Source organism: Peromyscus maniculatus, chromosome 4 (assembly GCF_049852395.1).
Source record: "Peromyscus maniculatus bairdii isolate BWxNUB_F1_BW_parent chromosome 4, HU_Pman_BW_mat_3.1, whole genome shotgun sequence".
Taxonomy (NCBI): domain Eukaryota; kingdom Metazoa; phylum Chordata; class Mammalia; order Rodentia; family Cricetidae; genus Peromyscus; species Peromyscus maniculatus.
This window is the reverse complement of record NC_134855.1, coordinates 63,976,088-63,996,217: the sequence shown is the minus strand read 5'-3', so window position 1 is coordinate 63,996,217 and position 20,130 is coordinate 63,976,088. Positions and strand designations below refer to the sequence as shown.

Genomic DNA, 20,130 nt, shown 5'->3' with positions numbered 1-20,130 from the left:
GAATTGGTTACTAAATATTGTCAGGTTTAAGGTGGAAACTCGAGCCGTTGGGCGCCATTTGTTGCCTGAGGGCTCCTCTCCAGGTTCCCCAAGCCCCGCAGTCCCACAATCCACATATAAAATAATCACTCAGACGCTTATATCACTTATAAACTGTATGGCCGTGGCAGGCTTCTTGCTAACTGTTCTTTTATCTTAAATTGACCCATTTTTATAAATCTATACCTTGCCACGTGGCTGGTGGCTTCCCAGCGTCTTCACAAGCTGCTTCTCCTGGTGGTGGCTGCAGTGTCTCTCCTCCTTCTTCCTGTTTCCCCAATTCTCCTCTCTCTTTGTCCCGCCTATACTTTTTGCCTGGTCACTGGCCATCAGAGTTTTATTTATATAGAGTGATATCCACAGCAAGACTACAACCCACAGCTCCAGAGAAGAGGGACATGTGATTTCATTTTCTCATTACTGAATTTTATCCCACTGTGAATATGTATCACATATTTTTATGATGCACTGTCAGTTGAAGAACATTTAGTTTTTGTTTATTTTTTTTTATTTCATAGGTATTGCCAATAGAGGTATAATGAACATTGATAAGCAAGTGTCTGTGTGGTATCTTGTCAAGCCATTAGGGTATGAGTGTTAAGGAGTGGTAAAACTGCCCCTGTCCAATATTGGATGTTTATTGTTATCATATTGTTTAGTTCATGTTTAAGCTGCCACTTTTGTGAAACTTAATGAGTGTAGCTCCTGACATCTAAGGTGACACCATCACAGAGTCAATCCTCTGTTCCTCTGGCTCTTCCAACATTTCTTCACTCTCTTCTGAAATGATCCTTGAGTCTTAGGTGCAGGAGGCTTTTTGTAAATGCATCAGTTGGGACTGGTCTCTCCAACTATGCAATTTGATTAGTTATAGTTTTCTGTAATGGTATCTTTCTGCTGCAAAGAAAAGTTCTTTTGTTAGATTTGAGAACCACACTTATTGGTGAATATAGTAATACATATTCTATTGATTTTACTTATCATTTTTAACTCCAACAGAATCATATCTTCAATTTAATTTTTTTATTTCCCAAAACATTACTATTCTACAATCATAGTCTCATTGACAAAGTAAGGACTTCTAATTAAAAACAATTCCCTCTAGCCACACTACTTAATAATGTGTTGCTGTGAATAGAGTGTTATTTAAATATCATACTTTATAAAATTTAATGAATTAGTGATTATATGAATAAATATAGTGCATTAGAAAAATAACATATTTATCATACTCTTCTTTATAGGGCTCCCAGGGAAAAGCAAAACTTTGCTAAATTAGTCCTTGGGCTTCAATTCTTGAAAGCTTGCCAAGAAACCTGTCTTAGAAATTTCCCCCTGAGAATGACCATGTTACGTGATGATCATGACTTTACACGATTTGTCCAGGTGTCATTAAATAGAGACAAACGGCATAGACTGCTCCGCTCATATTCACAGTTGCTCATGGATTAAATTTGTGCCATAACTTCCATCATAACTGGTTTTGACAAAGACTGGAGGAAAGTATTCAGAATAGCCTAATTTACTTCTGTAGTTTTTTTTTTTTAATGAGTTTACAAAAATATGGAAAAATTAATCAAAAGGAAAATAAAAGCTCTAGGCCTGACATGTTCAAATCTATAAATAGATTCTCTCTTTCACTTGTGAGAAAATTTGGGAGTTAAACATTCTCAGTCAAATGATTTTGGAAGTATTTTGCCTTCGTATTTTCTATCAATTTTGGTACTCAGAGTAAGTATTTTTAAAATTGTGACTGTTTGAAGCAATTAAAAAATGACTATATTTAAAAATGTAAGTGTGCAAATCATTTGGTACTTAGAAAAGTAAAGTCAGGATTCTGGCAATCACAATTGATGGAAGGAGACTAGACCAGTACTGATTCATGTTTCAATAAGAGAATTTACTTAAAAATGTTTTGAATTGTCAGAAAAAAGTACCCCATTTTTATTAATCATTATTTGTCTTAATGTAGCCTATTAAAATTTAGTAAAAACTAATTAAGGTTAATTGATATTGAAAAAAAGCAGAATGATGCATCAAAGTTGTTTTTCATCTTTGTTCATTACATGTGATATTTCATTTAGACCTACTGGAATAAGAGTGTGACTAAGATCCTTTGGTGTCTTACATTTTTACCATGGTCCTAGGCTCTACATGAATTTGAGCTAGGTTCACATTAATTAATTGAATTTTCTGCAACTTATAACTTGTATAAATTCAGGGTATAATATTAGCATATACATGACAAAATTTCACATAAATTAAATTCATAAAATAAAATTATTTAGACTAACAACAATTTTCACAGAATTATAGCACATATAATGACACTTGGTAGTTCTATTTGGAAATCTATTGACAGTTCTATACTGTGTAAAAGTACAGTGACAAAAAGCACAGGAACCTTTTTTCCATCATAAAACCAGTGCATTACTTTTGATTTCTCATCATTTAGGATCATTCAGTATGAACACCTGGAACCACACAAATAAACCTGACTTCATCCTCATGGGGCTGACAGATTCCAAGGAGATCCAGCTGGTCCTCTCTGTGCTGTTTCTACTGATATATCTGGTCACTGTGCTGGGGAACACAGGCATGATGCTGATTATTTGGCTAGATGTCCAGCTTCACACTCCCATGTATTTCTTCCTCACCCACCTGTCATTTCTTGACCTCAGTTATTCAACTACCATCACGCCTAAAACCTTAGAAACCCTGCTAACTTCAAACAAGAGCATTTCCTTCATAGGTTGTTTCACCCAGCTGTACATTTTCATCCTCTTGGCAGCTACTGAGTGTTTTCTGCTTTGCTCAATGGCCTATGACCGCTATATAGCTATCTGCAAACCTTTACATTATCCGGTTATTATGTCTTCACGACGCTGCCTTGCCCTCCTCACAGGGTCCTATGTGATTGGAGCTGTGGATTCCTCTGTCACCGTGCTTAGCATGATTACACTACACTTCTGCAAGTCCAGTGTCATCCGTCACTTTTATTGTGACACATCTCCACTTTTATCTCTGTCTTGCAGTAGCACAAATGAAGTTGAAATAATTATATTCGTTTTTGCTGGTTCCACCATTCTGGTTTCCCTTACCGCAATATCCGTATCCTATGTGTCCATTCTTTCTACTATTCTGAAGATAAATTCCACTTCAGGAAAGCAAAAAGCCTTCTCCACGTGTGCCTCTCACCTCCTTGGAGTCACTGTCTTTTACAGCACTATGATCTTTACATATTTGAAGCCCAGTAAATCCTACTCACTGGGAAAGGATCAAGTAGCTTCTGTTTTTTACACCATTTTGATCCCCATGCTGAACCCACTCATTTATAGTCTCAGAAACAAAGAAGTGAAAGGTGCTGTTGTTAGATTAGTGAAGAAGAGACAAGGATCCAGGAAATTAAGATGAGTAGGGGTAAGAAGTCAGTCACACTGTTTCCAATGGTATGTGTCTTTGGTGAGTGTTTAAAAACAATTACAATTAATTCTACTTTTTCTGTTTCTCTGGGTCTTTTCTCATACATATATAGATTGGAACATTCCAGGAATGTGGTTTTAGATTTTCAGTTTCTCTGGTCGAATTTCATGGAGCAAATATTAAACACATGTTTCATTTTTTATTTTTAAAATATGGTAATTTGCAACATAAAAATTTTGTTTGAAATTCTTACAAATGCATCATCTAAAATTTCATATGTATAGAACATTCAGATAAACATAATGGAAAGAGAATTTGTGCAATGACTATACTTTCAGAAATCACTCATTGTATAATATTCAAACTGTTATTTGTAAATTATTGACAACTAAATTTAGTATTCAATTTCTTTAGCAGGACAAGATAAGCAGTAATTCCAGATTCCTGTGAAAAGATGATGGAAGTAATGTACTTAAGGAACTAATTAGTAAGAAATTCTATTTTTGATGCATTTTAAGTGCTCAATGTCATTTCTTGAAGAATATTAACTAGTGTTTTATATATTCCATTCAGACAATTCAATTCACAAGCATGTAATTATTTTAAAAAAGAATACACTCAATTGTTTCCAAATTTGAGTTTTACATAAAAGTCTGAAGTAGTATTAAATCATAAGAAAATTAGAAAAATAAAATAAAATATAAAAAAGGAAAATAAGCATGTAAGGTTACATTATATATTTTAATTAACTAGTATAAGTCATTTCAGAATGTACATATGTCTTAAATCATGTTTTATGTAATAAATAAATAGGATTTTATTTAAAAGAAGAAAATTATATTGTGCTATAAATCATAATGTTACTATTGAAAAATATTAAAAGTTCAGAAAGAAGAGAAAATAAGTTATTGACACTCAGAAGCATTTTCTTCTCTGTCAATAATTGAGTGTACGTCACATAGAAACAAAATTTTCTCTGAACTCTTTTGTAGAATTATTCATTCACTTGAAAGTTTATTACATGAACACATGTTTGTCACATCAAACTGAGGTGACTGTCTTCTTGGTGATTAGGACAAATTAGTACTGCCATTTTATGTTTCTTTAGACACAATAAACTGTAAACCTATCAAGTCCAAAATCTGCATGCAGTACTGTTGCTTTTATGTATAACTATTAAACTTTTGAAACTCATCAAATTCTTAGACTTAATTAGTTGCAATACCTAAGGCTAATATTCTTTTATACTAGAAATATATGCATGTAAATTTTTAAAAAATAAATTCATTAATTAAATGCCCAACATTCATTTTATTACATTTTTCCATGTGAATATGTGTGTGTATGAGTGTGTCCTATGTAAGTGTGCATGTTATATGTATGTGTTTGTGTTTGTTTGGTTGTATGTATGCTTAAAGGTTCATGGGAGGGTAAGGCCAGAGGTTAATGTCAAGTGTCCTCCTATATTGTTCTCCACAATAGTTTTTGAGGCAAGTTTTCTTACAGAACCTGGTACTCACCTATTGCACAGGCTGGCTGGTCTGGGACTTCTGGGGATGCAACTATATGTGCTACCCTACACTAGGCTTTCAATCTGATCAATTCTCCATTTTCACATTTAAAAAAGATGACACACTAAGGCAAATATGTAACACTGAATTTAAATTTTCATGATTAACATCAAATTTGGCAGAGATAGAATTAACATTTTTGTTATTTAAAATCTTCTATTATGTTTGCAATCCCCCTATTTCCCTAAGCTATTCCACATGCTGGCTACAATACCTATAAATCCTATACGAGTTTACGATTTATTTTTCTTCTAGTATCTGTGCTTTCTGGAATCTTTTTTATATTCTGATTAGTTTAATCTTGTTATTAGAAAGAGTAATTTAAAAGCATTTGTAGTTTATGCATTTATTTTTTTTTTGTTTTGTTTTTGTTGTTGTTGTTGTTGTCATTTCTGACCCTGAATCTATCAATCTATCATACACTACTTCAGGTTTTAGGGGCTCTTTCTTCTTTTCTCATTCAGTTAACTTGTGGTTTTATCTTTCTTTCATGTATGTTTTTTGTTTTAAAATTTAGGGAACTTTTAGTACCTGTTTTTGTTGGCCACACGGGTTAACAGTATCTGTAACATTATAGATAAAATCTGAATTGAAAAGGATCTTATATTTTAATTAAGACCAATATAAAACTATCTATCTTCTTCACAGCCCAGGTCACAAAACATTGTATGTGGTTGCATACTTAAAACTTCCAATCAATATAAAATATTTCCCTTTTTTATAGGATTGGATCATATCTTTCATACTATACTTCATGTAAGTCAATGTGTGAACTGCTTTAAGCTATAATACCCTAGATAATTATGTCTTACCTACATGTTTTTGTATATTGACATAAATAATTTGTTGAAAATAATTTTTATACAGTATATTCTGATCATGATTTACCATTTCTCCATTCCCAAACATGATTTTTAAAGACTGCAATGCATCATGCAAAATATTATTTGTGGTGTAAAATAAATTAACATATGATTCCACACATGTTGTCTCCAATCATAAGGATATACTTTAAAAGTATGCAATCCACCAAACTCTAAGTACACATATTACTTTCTTCCTGTGGCTCAAATGCATATTTTCTTTATATTACAAGTATTTTTTTCATAAAATACATCCTTATCAATTTTTCTTCATTCCAAATTCCTACAACATACTGCCCCACTTCCCACTCACCCAAATCCAAATTCTTTCACTACAACCACAACAAAAACAGAATAGGACAAAAGAAATATTTTTAAAAATGGGCTAAAAAGAAGCACAAGAAACACATACAGACACAAAGACTACATATTCATTTACACAGAAAATCAGAAACCATAATACATAAGCAAAATATCTGTATGGTAAAAAAAAAAAGTGCCCAAACAAAACATCATGAGACAAAGTACATTTAAAAACATAGGTGAATTTATTTTGTATTGGTCATCCTTTGGTAGGCATGGGGAAGGCTCTTAATTGTGGTTTGCATACCAATAGAAACTCTTTTAAAGAAATTTAATTTTTCATTTGTGAACAGTTGCCAGTTAGAGATGGCTTCTCATTTAAGAATGAAGGCTTGTGTCCATTTACCCTCTCAGATCTGGGACTCTATCCAGCTCAGATGTTTGAAGGGCCTGTGCATGCTGCCACAGTCTCTATGAGTACATATGTATATCAGCTCTGTCATATCTAGAAGGCCTTGTTTTCTTGACGTCTTCCATTCTCACTGGCTCTTATAATCTTTCTGCCTCCACTTGCACAATGCCCTCTGAATTTTGAAGGGGGGGCGTTTTGTGCAGGTAACAGGGACAAATCATACTTATTTTGCTTATATTCCTAATTTTCCAATTAATATAGGAATAAACTAGGGAGACATGTATATTCCTATGGTGGCCAATAAATCTTTTTCTCTGCCTGGTCCTTGCAACTATTGTGACCCTACTCAACTTGCGGAAGAGGGTAAGGAAATTATAAATTATACTGTGGAAATAAAAGGAATTCCTATTTGTATGGTAATAGAATTCATTGTTGAAATATAATTTCTCATATTTGGTTATCTATAATTGATGATAGTACTACCCAGAATTCTTACAGAAAACTTCTTATGCTTAGTGCATTTGGATTTGAGGGACAAAAGATTAATTCTACTAGTTCCACAAATTTACTATCTTGCAAATTGTGGATTACTAACAAGAAATTTGATTGGATATATAGGCACCAATATATTGATGATAATCATTGGGTGCTTGTTAATTTCTCTCCAGGATAAGTAACTGGTTGGAGCCATTATTGCCCTTAAGGATTATATTCTCATTCAGAATGGATGTGACAATGGTCCAATTCAAATAAAACTATAGAAGCTGTCTCTTCTTTTAGAGAATCCTTTGAGTGGCATGAAATTGGAATATCAAGCCCTCTATTACAATTTGGGAATTCTATCCAGACTAATTTGTGAAAATTGGCAAGTGATTTTCATCCACTTAAAATGTGGAGCAGAAATTCACATTTTAATAATGACAAGTTTCATTTGTCCTTTAGTTTAGATCAAGGTTTTGCCTTTATGGCTTGTGGATTGTGACCTTATTTGTTACTGAAAGGCCTGTGTAATGGCACCCTAATATTTATAGCCTCTCTTGTATAGGCTGTACTCTTCATGTCTGTGTCAATGCTAGTATGCATTTAGATGTTACTTTTGAAAGACTACATATTCTCAGAGCAAGACCAGTAGTCAGGATACCTGTGAATTTGCGAGACCATGGCAAGACTCAGTGTTGATGATATTAGTACATAAGCTACTTAAAGGATATCAAGAAAAATTCAATGGATGGTGAGATTGATAATTGCTGTAGTCCTGAGAATCATTGTATTAACTACTGCTACTATCATAGCTGGAGCTATTCTTCATAAAGAAATCCAACCTGCTGAATTTGTTAAAGACTGGTATATACATCCTCCTGAATTTTGAACTCAACAAAATAAGATAGATATGGAAATAGTTGGTGAGATACCTGAATTGATATAAGCTGAAACAGTCATTAGAGATCATTTAGAATTATTGACAGAACAAATGTAATTGAAATGTAACTATAATGTTACTTCTTATTTTATTATGCCTTAAAGTTTCAATGACAGAAAATATGATTGGGAAAAAGTTAAAATGTATTTGTTGGGTCATCTTAATTCTTTTCAAATGATTTATGTTTGCAGCAAGAAATTATAGAAATATTTTCTTTCTTTTTATTTCTTCCTTTCTTAAGAAATTTTTGTTCATTTTCATACCAATCATGATGCCCCTCTCATTACTCTGCCCACTTCCCCCATAGCTTGCCCACCCCCAATCTAGCCCCCATCCCCTCCTCTGATAATGTAAGGCCCTTTATGGGGAGTCAGCAAACCTGGTACATTCAGGTGAGGTAGGTCCAAGTGCCTCCTCCTGCATCAAGGCTGTGCATGGTGTCCCACCATAGGTAATGGGCTCCTAAAAGCCAGCTCACACACCAGGGATAGATCCTGATCCCACTGCCAGGGGCCCTTTAAACAGACCAAGCTGTATAACTGTCTCATTTATGCAGAAGGCCTAGTCCAGTTCCATGTGGGTTCCATAGCTCTTGGTCTAAAGTTTGTGATTTCCCACTAGTTTGGTTCAGTTGTGTCTTTCGTTTTCTCAATTATGATTTTTTTTTGCAAAGAAATTTTTTGTTTATTTTATAATTTAATTTAATTTTACATGTCAGCCATGAATTCCCCTGTCCTCCCCTACCCCTGCCCTCCAAAAGTTGAGAGAATAATTTACACATAAACTAACATTAACTGATTTAATCGGCAGAGCCAGGCAGATCTCGGTGATTTCGAGGCCAGCCTGGGGTAGTGAGTGAGTTTTAGGAAAGGCACAAAGCTACACACAGAAACCCTATCTGGAAAACAAACAAACAAAACAAACAAATAAACAACAACAACAACAAAAAAGCAGGCTGTCACTTTGATAGTGAAAGTCCTTAGCCCTTCAGGCTTACACCCCCAAGCCTCAGGAAAAGAGAAACTTCAAGCACCAGGAAATGAGAAACTAAAAATCTAGTTCCAAGAGCAAGCTTACTTAGCCATTGTTCAATCTTCTCTGCAACCATATAACAATGTAAAAAGATTTCTGTTAAGAGATGTGCTCAACTGGGACTGGGATAGTTGCAGGTGTTCCAGGAAGGACCACTGTGACCTTTGTGTAAACTCCACTCCTGCGCTTATATCCCCCCTTGAGGTTACAGGAAGAATGTGCATGTGGACATGACTGTTCCCACTCTGTGATCAGACCATGATCTTGTGAAACAAAATTGTATGGGAATTGTAATCTTGTGGGTTTTGTGGGTTTTTCCTTTATAAGCCCCTATGAGGCTGCAGTAAGATGCGGCTCTTGCTCTTAGGAGCAGAGTTTGCCCTTGTATATAGAAGTTTTAATAAAAACCTCTTGCTATTGCATCAACCGGACTGGAGTCTGGGTTCTTGAGGTGCCCATTCGAGACCCCCCAGATTTTGGGGTCCAAAAATAGGGGCACATGGGAGTAGTTGGAGGCATCAGGGCTTAATGGGGAGCATGGAAGGAGGGAAAGTTATATAATTCTATTTCAATTAAAAACTAAACAACAGCAAAATGAGACAGGGACAACATAAATTGAGAGCTTTCAAATACCAACACAAATCACATCTTAACACTTTGTTCTAGAGAACCGCAGGGAGGCATGGCCTGATTCAGGTGGCTTTTTGCTCCCGACCTTTCATACAACGTAGAAAAACAAAGAATAGTTAATGAATCTACTTGGATCATAAGAGAAGCACATTTCTCTTTCAGTTCTTTTGTTCAAGAAAATATACCCAGTGACATGCAATTCTGCTAGCTTTGATTGGGACCCTGAGCAAGCAATAACTAATGATAAGACCTGAACCAGGTATGAGTTACCTCTTTCAAATTTATTGGCCAGTGTGCTCCCATAGATTTCTTTAATACAAGATAGGTTATTGGCAGGTTCTTGGTTTTCTCCAGAACTACAAGATAAGACTGCTGAAGCCAAAACGTATCTGAATCACAGGATATGGGAAAAATCATACTGGCACTAGCATGGACGCTTCACCTATCCTGAATAGCCTTCATAGTCCTGGAAGTTTCTGTGCACTACCTGTAGATTAAGTTTACTCAGTTACCAACACTGTAAGCTACAACAAAGGATGTACTTGAAGGATATACCCTTTTGTAAAACAATGGTATGAATTTTATGGGAGTGACTTACCACTTTCTACTTGGAATTAAAGCTGATTCCACTAGATGGAACTCATGCCTGGGTCTGTTAACTGGACCAAAATCTTGTGGCTGGCTACATGGAAGGTCGTAGGGGAAACCTAAAATTATTATTATGTCAAATAGACATAGAAAGAAACTCTCCCCTAAATTATTATCCTTTTTATCCACAGTTAATGCATCTCTCAAAGAACATGATAAAGGTTCCTTTTGAAGTAGATGACATTTAATACAGAGACCCACAACTGGTCATTGAGGAGAAATAAGTCATTGCAGGGTTCCCAGCTTTAAGTGGAACATCTGTATCGAAACCCATTTCTTTATGGGATCAATGTCAAGGAGGAAAACAGAAAGGCTATAAGGTCCTGAGCAGATGCCTGACTGAGGTTGCGATGCCCGCACAAATTCAAACCAGAAAAAGCACCATGATGGGCGCAGGAAATACTCATGTCCCACCCATAGCTGAGCATGATTGGGGTTGAAAATTGGAGGTTTTTGGCAGAGGAAGAGTCACATTTCTTTAGGTATACTGCCTCTGAGAGACCTTGGTCCAGTGGATGGTCCTACATACTGCACGGTTTCACTGACCTCAAAATAAGAGCACATGACATTGGGAGGAAACGATGTTACTGGGAGAGTAGGAAGGAATTGGAGGGATAATTTCTTCAAAATATATTATATGCAGGTGAATATGCAGCACTTCTAATAGAAAAAAGCAGGAAACTAAAAAATAATGGGAAGTTTTTATTCAAAATGAATAATACACATAGGAAATATGCCTTGAGTACATATATTCCCTCATAAATGTATTAGTTTTCATTATATATTTTATAATTATATTAATATTTTTAAATGTTAAATAGAGAAAGAAATAAAGTCAAGGGAAGAAAGAGAAACACTTTAACAGTAATTTTAGATGGCAAGCAAGGTCTCCTGAGATATGAGACATGTGGTGTGATTCTTCAAATTGGTTGAAGTGTCACCTAGTCCTGCTGTTAGGAGCCTTCTCCAACCCATACTGATTCAAGCTCTCCAAATTTTGGAGCAATGCCATCTTGTCATGTCTGGATTATATTTCTAGAATTAGTTTATGGCTTATTACAAAATTTTAATAGATCTTGAGCACTTCATTATAAAGCACCAAGTTGCCATATTACCTGAAATTTGCATGAGGAAGAAGATGTTTTCTAATCCAACAAGCCATAAATTTTAGTGTGCTCAACAGCACTCCATCACTGTCAAATGAAATCTGTAAGTACAATATAGGTCCTGATCTGGATTTAAAGTCCCAGTTATATTAAAAGCTCTAAAAAGCTCATGGTCACAATCATAACACACTGCCTTCTGCTTCCCACTCTGAACAAATGACTCTATGGCACATTTTTCCCTAGCATGAGTTAATATGATAAAATAACTTCCATCCTATTATAAAGATGTTTTTATATGATATGAATACCTTCATCATTATAGCCATTCTCAAAAGTAAAAAGCTCATAGAAGAATCACTGTCTCTTTATAGTAAGCCAAAGGATGGAGCAAATCAACAGCCACAGGGCTAGAACTAATAAAGGTCCTCCACTATGATAATGCTTAGTAGATAGTCAGAAACAGAACAACTCCTATGATCTGAGGACCATCAAGTCATCAGTGTGATACAGGAGCCTGGGGCTGGGAAAGCCATAGCATGCTACTTCAGTGCATAAGAGCTGGCATACGTGTTCTTCTCTGCTAAGCTTCCGGGTAGGATTGTCAGGAGAGGGGATCGCACAATAGCCAGCCCTAGTAGGCCCTAGTGGACACAGCCAAAAATTGTTTTCCAACCTACCTTTAATGTTGCTTGACAACTGGGTATTCCTCTCATTCTTGCACATTTCTTCATTCTTATTTTTTCCCATGTCACTAGGCTTCCTTACTATTCTATTTTGGACACATACAGTATGTTTTATCTCATTGGGATACTGGTGGAGAAAACATCATTTTAGGAGAAATGTGTCTTGTGTCTCATTTCTATAGGATTCAAATATACTTTTGGGTTGACTTTGGAAAACAAAGATTATTTGAGCCTTGTAGATGTAACCAACCATCTTATTAAATAAGAAATACAGAAACAATGTAAAAGAGAAAGCCAAGAGTTCAGAGCTCAGAGCTAAAATCTCACCCTTCCTCCTGCACGGTGTCCCAGCTTCCCGAAAGAGAGCTATATCCTGTCTGTACGTCTTTTTTATAGTATTATTGTTCTGCCTTCTCATTGCTTGTAAACCCAAACACGTGACTGCCTCGTCACTGTCTGAATGTACAGCCCCCTAGGTCTTAAAGGCATATGTCTCCAATGCTGGCTGTATCCCTGAACACACAGAGATCTATGGGATTAAAGGCATGTGCCACCACCGCCACACTCTGTCTATGGCTCTAATAGCTCTGACCCCCGGGCAACTTTATTTATTAACATACAATCAAAATCACATTTCAGTACAATTAGAATACCACCACAGAGCCTATTTGGATGAATTACATTTAGTTTTCACTTGAGAAGTTTATGTTTCAAGAAAGGCTGGTATGTTTTAGTTTGAGCATATTGTCTACTACTACCGATGGTTTATTATGGGATATGATTGTGAGGTTGTTCTTAAGAGAGATTGTTCATTGTATAAGGGTCTTAGATGAGAACTTATGACATATTGGTAATTCACTGTCAAGACTATCTGCCTTTTACCATGTAAGGAATTTATGACTTATTGTTTTGTGTTAGAACAAACTAAGATTAAACAAAGAACTTTGTGATTGTGGAGATTGATCGGCCCACCTATGGTACACAATTCCCTTTCTCCAAGAATCTTTCAGTAACCAGTAATTGTATATTGAATACTAGACTAATGAGTCATGGTTTATATTTATAAAAATCATAATACTATTGTACCAATGGGTACAAGCTTTCCTGGAAGGTTGCCATTGTAGTTTGTAGAGTTAACAACTGTTTAAGAATGCCAGCACTTGGCAATTTTGTTTTCAGGCTTTTATCTCTTTCCTGGTACACCTTAAATGTCACAGATGACTCTTTTGCCTGTGGGGTCAGGAGCTTTGCTTTCCAGATGCTTACGTTTTGGTCGGCTTAAGTTTTAGTCAGGGAGGTATGGGGAATAAGAGACAGATTTTATTCCATGTCTTGATTTTTTTTTCCTGATGATTAGTGGCTTAAGGACAGCTTTTGGAACATCTGCCAGGAGGCAGACTATAAACTGATCCTTTTGGAAGACTTGTCTGAGGCTATAAGCGGATTTTTTGGCTTAGGAGCCATCCTGACTACTATAAACTTATTTGTATAGATTTAAGCCGCTACCAGACCTGTCTGTGTCTCTCAAGGGTGTTTAAGAATGAGTGGGTGGAATTAAGGTGAGTTAGGGTGAGAGTTGTAGAAACCGCCCAAGCCCGCCCATTTGAGCCCTCCCACTGCTGGTGGAAGTCAGACAGAAAAGGCTGCATATGGCAGATGCAGAAGTGGGGAGGGAGAAGGGTTTAGAGCTTTATCAGAAAGATTGGGAATAAAGTAACTCTTTTATTTGCCCATTCACTGGCAGAAGTTCCCGTGACACTGTTATATGGCCAGATTTATCAGTACCCACCCCTATCCGCCAATGTAGGTGGTAAATGTATCTGCCCCTTTGTCCCATGGCTGAGGCTGAGAGAAAAAAAATTAAAATAACAAACTGGGATCAGACTCCAATCTTGGGTGTCCCTGAGAGTCAAGAGGGATCTATGAATCAGCTCAAGTCACTGATCCTCTTCGTCAAGGGATGGTGAGGACTGCTGCGGCTGTGCTGCAGTTGGTCCACGGTGGATCAGAGACAGCATTTACCTCCTCATCAGAAGCAAAAACGTGCCTGCCATTGCCAGCACAGCCTGAGGACAAACCCCAGGGTGTCCCTCGTAAAGAATATAGCTCAGACTACAGGCATGAGAATGATGGACTCACTCACTGTGATGAAGAATCATGGCAGTAGCAGTAATGGTAACTATGTATGGGCCCAGCATAGGAGAGGGACACATGCATGCTTGTGGTCTTGCCATCTCACTGGGTGGGGGAGGAGGCAGCAAGCAGCAGTGGTCATAGCAAGACCTTGGTGGTGTATCCCAATCATAAAACCAAATGGTGGTTGCTGTGGGATGGTCTGTATGTCAAATTGCTCTGATTGGTCAATAAATAAAAAAAACTGATTGGCCAGTGGCTAGGCAGGAAATAAAGGTGGGACTAACAGAGAGGAGAAAAGAAAGAATAGGAAGGCAGAAGGAGTCACTGCCAGCCACCACCATGACAAGCAGCATGTGAAGATGCCCGTAAGCCACGAGCCATGTGGCAAGGTATAGATTTATGGAAATGGATTAATTTTAGCTATAAGAACAGTTAGCAAGAAGCCTGCCATGGCCATACAGTTTGTAAGCAATATAAGTCTCTGTGTATACTTGGTTGGGTCTGAGTGGCTGTGGGACTGGCGGGTGACAGAGATTTGTCCTGACTGTGGTCAAGGCAGGAAAACTCTAGCTACAAATGGCACCCAACATGTTGGCAAGAGTTTCCACCTAAAACCTGAGAAAAAAAGATTTTAAGACGGAGCTAGAAACAGTTCCTAGTTGTTTCTCTCAAGTTAGGGGCAGCCTGCATGTTTGAGCTACTATGGTGGGTTCTTGGCGTGTGTGCTCGACCTGCAGTTTGGTGGGAATGAGGCCTCTGCAAATGGCACATTAAGCTGCTTAAGCTGCTCCATGGATTTAGCCTTTGCTAGTACATGACAAAAAAAGAGGTTTCTGGGCTACACGCTGCTTTGATAGAAGCATGGATCCACTATTTCTGAGAGTTGATGGCTCCCAGAGCTGGCAGAAAACATGCCACCACCATGTTGGGAAGCTGAAGTGGGCAGAGCCAGCAGCCACAGCGCCAGTGCCATTTCAGTCTTAGAATGCTGCAGTTTAAAGCAATAGGCTCAAGGTAATATAAAAAATAAGCCACATAAAGATGGCTACCACACAGAGAATCTGGATTATATTCTATTTGATACTCGTAACTGAAGAAAAACATTTGATTGCAAAAGCTGTTGAGTTATGCCAAAATGTATATGTTAAAGGTACCTTGACTTCAAAATATGGATGTAAGGATATGTTGCTTTGGAAAGGAGGCTCTGCTTTTGTTTCAACAAAAAGACAGAGACTATTATTTTTTTTATTTTATTTTACAATACAATTCAGTTCTACATATCAGCCACAGATTCCCTTGTTCTCCCCCCTCCTGCCCCTCCCCTTCCCCCAAGCACACCCCCCCATTCTCACCTCCTCCAGGGCAAAACCTCCCCTGAGGACTGAGATCAACCTGGTAGACTCAGTCCAGGCAGGTCCAGTCCCCTCCTCCCAGGCCAAACCTAGCGACCCTGCATAAGCCCTAGGTTTCAAACAGCCAACTCATACAATGAGCACAGGAAAGGTACCACTACCTGGATGCCTCCCAAACGGTTTACGACAATCAACTGTCTCACCCATTCAGAGGGCCTGATCCAGTTGGGGGCCCCTCAGCCTTTGGTTCATAGTTCATGTGTTTCCATTCATTTGGCTATTTGTCCCTGTGCTTTATCCAACCTTGGTTTCAACAATTCTAGCTCATATAAACCCTCATCTTTCTTGCTAATTAGACTCCTGGAGCTCCACCTGGGGCCTAGCCATGGATCTCTGCATCCAGTTCTCTCAGTCATTGGATGGGGTTTCTAGAATGGCAATTAGGGTGTTTGGCCATCCCATAACCAGAGTAGGTCAGTTCGGGCTGTCTCTCGAACATTGCCAGCATTCTATTGTGGGGGTATCTTTGTGGATTTCTGTGGGCCTCACTAGCACTTTGCTTCTTCCTATTCTCATGTAGTCTTCATTTATCATGTTCTCCTATTCCTTGTTCTCCATCTCTATTTTTAGATCCAGCTGGGATCTCCCACTCCCCCAAGCTCTCTTTCCCTTGACCCTTGCCCTTCATTACCCCCACTCATGTCCAGGCTGTTCATGTAGATGTCATCCATTTCTCCGTCATTGGGCGATCCTGTTGTCTTTCTTGGGGTCCTGTTTTCCAGGTAGCCTCCCTGGTGATGTGAGTAGCAGTCCAGTCATCCTTGTTTCACATCAAGTATCCTCCTATGAGTGAGTACATACCATGTTTGTCTTTCTGAGTCCTGGTTGCCTTACACAGGATGATTTTTTTTTCTAGATCCATCCATTTGTCTGCAAACTTCATGATGTCATTGTTTTTCTCTGCTGAGTAGTATTCCAATCTGTCTATGTACCACATTTCATTTATCCATTCTTCAGTTGAAGGGCATCTAGGTTGTTTACATGTTCTGGCTATTACAAACTATGGTGATATGAACATAGCTGAGCAAGTGCTCTTGTGGTATGAGTGAGCATTTCTTGGGTATATGCCCAAGAGTGGTATAGCTGGATCTTGGGGGAGATTGAGTCCCAATTTTCTAAGAAAGTGCCATATTGATTTCCAAAGTGGTTGTACAAGCTTACATTCCCACAAGCAGTGGAGGACAGTTCCCCTAGCTCTACATACTCTCCAGCATAAGGTGTCTTCAGTGTTTTTGATCTTAGCCATTCTGACAGGTATAAGGTGGTATCTCAGAATTGTTTTGATTTGCATTTCTCTGATGATTAGGGATGTTGAGCAATTCCTTAAATGTCTTTGAGCCATTTGAGTTTCCTCTGTTGACAATTCTCTGTTTAGTTTTGAAGCCCATTTCTTAATTGGACTGTTGGGCATTTTGATGTCTAATTTCTTGAGTTCCTTATATATTCTGGATATCAGTCCTCTGTCAGATGTGGGGTTGGTGAAAACTATTCCCATTTTGTGGGCTGTCACTTTGCCTTGTTGACCATATCTTTTGCTCTACAAAAGATTCTCAGTTTCAAGAGGTCCCATTGATTGGTTGTTTCTCTCAGTGTCTGTGCTACTGGTGTTATATTTAGGAAGTGATCTCCTATGCCAATGTGTTCAAGACTACTTCTTACTTTCTCTTCTATCAGGTTCAGAGTAACTGGATTTATGCTGAGGTCTTTGATCCACTTGGACTTAAGTTTTGTGCACGGTGATAGATATAGATCTATTTGCAGCCTTCTACATGTTGATATCCAGTTATGCCAGCACCATTTGTTGAAGATGCTTTCTTTTGTCCATTGTACACTTTTGGCTTCTTTGTCCAAATTTATATGTTTATAGGTAGATTATAGGCAGATTAATGTCAGGGTCTTCAATTCGATTCCATTTATCCACATGTCAGTTTTTATGCCAATACCAAGCTGTTTTTATTACTGTAGCTCTATAGTAAAGCTTGAAGTCAGGGATTGTGATGCCTCCAGAGGTTGTTTTATTACACAGGATTCTTTTGGCTACCCTGGGTTTTTTGTTTTTCCATATGAAGCTGAGTATTATTCTTTCCAGGTCTGTGAAGAATTGTGTTGTTATTTTGATGAGGATTGCATTGAATCTGTAGATTGCTTGTGGTAAAATTGCCATAGTCCTGCCCTATCCATGAGCATGGGAGTTCTTTCCATTTTCTGACATCTTCTTCAATTTTTTTTTTCAGAGACTTACAGTTCTTGTCATATAGGTCCTTCACTTGCTTGGTTAGTGTTACCCCAAGGTATTTTATGTCATTTGTGGCTATTATAAAGGTGAATGTATCTCTGATTTCCTTCTCAGCTTCTTTTTCAATTGTATATAAGAGAGGTACTGATTTTTTTTGAGTTGATCTTGTATGCTGCTATGTTGGTGAAGGTGTTTATAAGCTGTATCAATTCCTGGGTGGAAACTTTGGGGTCACTCATGTATACTATCATGCCATCTGCAAATAGGGAAAGCTTGACTTCTTCCTTTCCAATTTGTATCCCCTTAATCTCACTATGTTGTCTTATTGCTCTGGCTAGAACTTCAAGTACTATATTGAATGAGGATGGGGAGAGCAGACATCCTTGCCCTTGCCTCGTTCCAGATTTTAGTGGCATTGCTTTGAGTTTCTCTCCATGAAATTGATGTTGGCTGTTGGCTTGCTGTAAATTGCCTTTATTATGTTTAGGTATGTTCCCTGTATTCCTGATCGCTCCAAGACCTTTATCATGAAGGGGTGTTGGATTTTGTCAAATGCCTTTTTTTCTGCATCTAGTGACATGATCATGTGGCTTTTTCTTTGAGTTGGTTTATGTGGTGTATTACATTGACAGACTTTCATATGTTGAACCACCCTTGCATCCCTAAGATGAAGCCTACTTGATAATGGTGGATAATTGTTTTGATGTGTTCTTGGCATCTGTTTGCCAGTATTTTATTGAGTATTTCTATATCAATGTTCATGAGGAAGATCTGTCTGTAGTTCTCTTTCTCTTCTGTATCCTTGTTTGGTTTAGGAATCAAGGTAATTGTAGCCTCATAGAAGAAGTTTGGTAATGTTCCTTCTGTTTCTATTGTGTGGAACAATTTAGAGAGTATTGGTATTAACTCTTCTTTGGAGATCTGGTCAATTCCGTGCTGAAACCATCTGGTCCTGGGCTTTTTTTTTGCTTGGTAGACTTTTAATGACTGTTTCTATTTCCTTGGGGGTTATTGGACTATTTAAATAGTTTGTCTGGTCTTGATTTAACTTATGTCTGTGGTACCTATCCAGAAAATTATCCATTTCTTTTAGATTTTCCAGTTTTTTGGAGTAGAGGTTTTTGAAGTATGACCTGATGATTCTCTGGATTTCCTCAATATCTGTTGTTATGTCCCCTTTTCAATCTGATTTTGTTGATTCTCTCTCTGTGTCTTTTGGTTAGTTTAGATAAGGGTTTGAGCTATAATTGACAGTTAGTTTTGATAGTTAATCTGTATATATAATGAGAAGCTTTGTTCAATGAATGAGTCCTGGATAGACAGAACTCGCATTTCCTGCTCTGTATGTCAGCTTTGGCCTCCATCATGGTAGGGTGAATAGGCAAGTTAAAAGTAAAATGCTGACAATCTTTAGGTTGAGAAGGTATGGCAAAGAAGCAATCTTGTACATCAATGACAATTTTTTTTTTTTTTTTTTTTTTGATTTCTGGGGATGGCTTTGGGAGATGGCAAGCCAGGCTGTGAGGTTCTCCTTAGCTTTAATAAATTTTATTTAATTTCTTAAAATGTTGTAACAGTGTATAAGTCTGATTTTCCTAAGTAAAAAGATATTGGGGTGATTTAAGGGCTGGTGGGGGACTTTATATGCCCAATATTTAAGTTTTTTTCTCCACCAGACAGGTAGCAATTATAATTTTCTCAGCATTTAAAAGCCATCGTTTGATCCAGATAGGAGCATTAGATTTTCCTGACCTTCTGGCTACATTATTAGGTTGACCTAGGCCTGTAAGAGATGAAGAAGTAATAGTCATCTTAAGTACTTGGCCGATCTTTTTCTGAAATCTAAGAAACATCTATGTTTATGTCTAGCAAGCCAATTATCTTCTTTCCCTGTATTTTAAGTGTTTACTTGTTTGGAATATTTAATTTCCTGAACCCAGAAGACCATATCACTAGAATCCACACCAGCAGCTCCCTTAGGCACTGCCCTGTATGAATCTGAATTGTACAATGATCTTAATCTCTCCAGTAAAGTCAGAATCGCACATCCATAGGGCAACCTTGTACAGCCATGGAGCTACGGCCTATAATGAGCCTCAGTGTCTCTTCTGAGGAGGTCCATAGACTTTTGTATTAAGGTATACATAAGTTTATTTTTAAAGCCTATATATCTATCTCAGACCCCAATAAAAACCTTATCCATAGATCTAACTTAG

At 37.5% G+C, this 20,130-nt stretch overlaps 1 protein-coding gene across 1 annotated transcript; it reads left to right on the top strand.

Annotated features, from left to right (window-relative positions):
- Positions 1-2,505: 2,505 nt before the first annotated feature.
- LOC102904487 (olfactory receptor 8H1-like) lies at positions 2,506-3,583 on the top strand. The gene has a single exon (XM_006989716.3). The coding sequence runs from the start codon at positions 2,506-2,508 to the stop codon at positions 3,451-3,453; it is 948 nt and encodes a 315-aa protein (XP_006989778.3). The 3' UTR covers positions 3,454-3,583.
- The last annotated feature ends 16,547 nt before the right edge of the window (positions 3,584-20,130 follow it).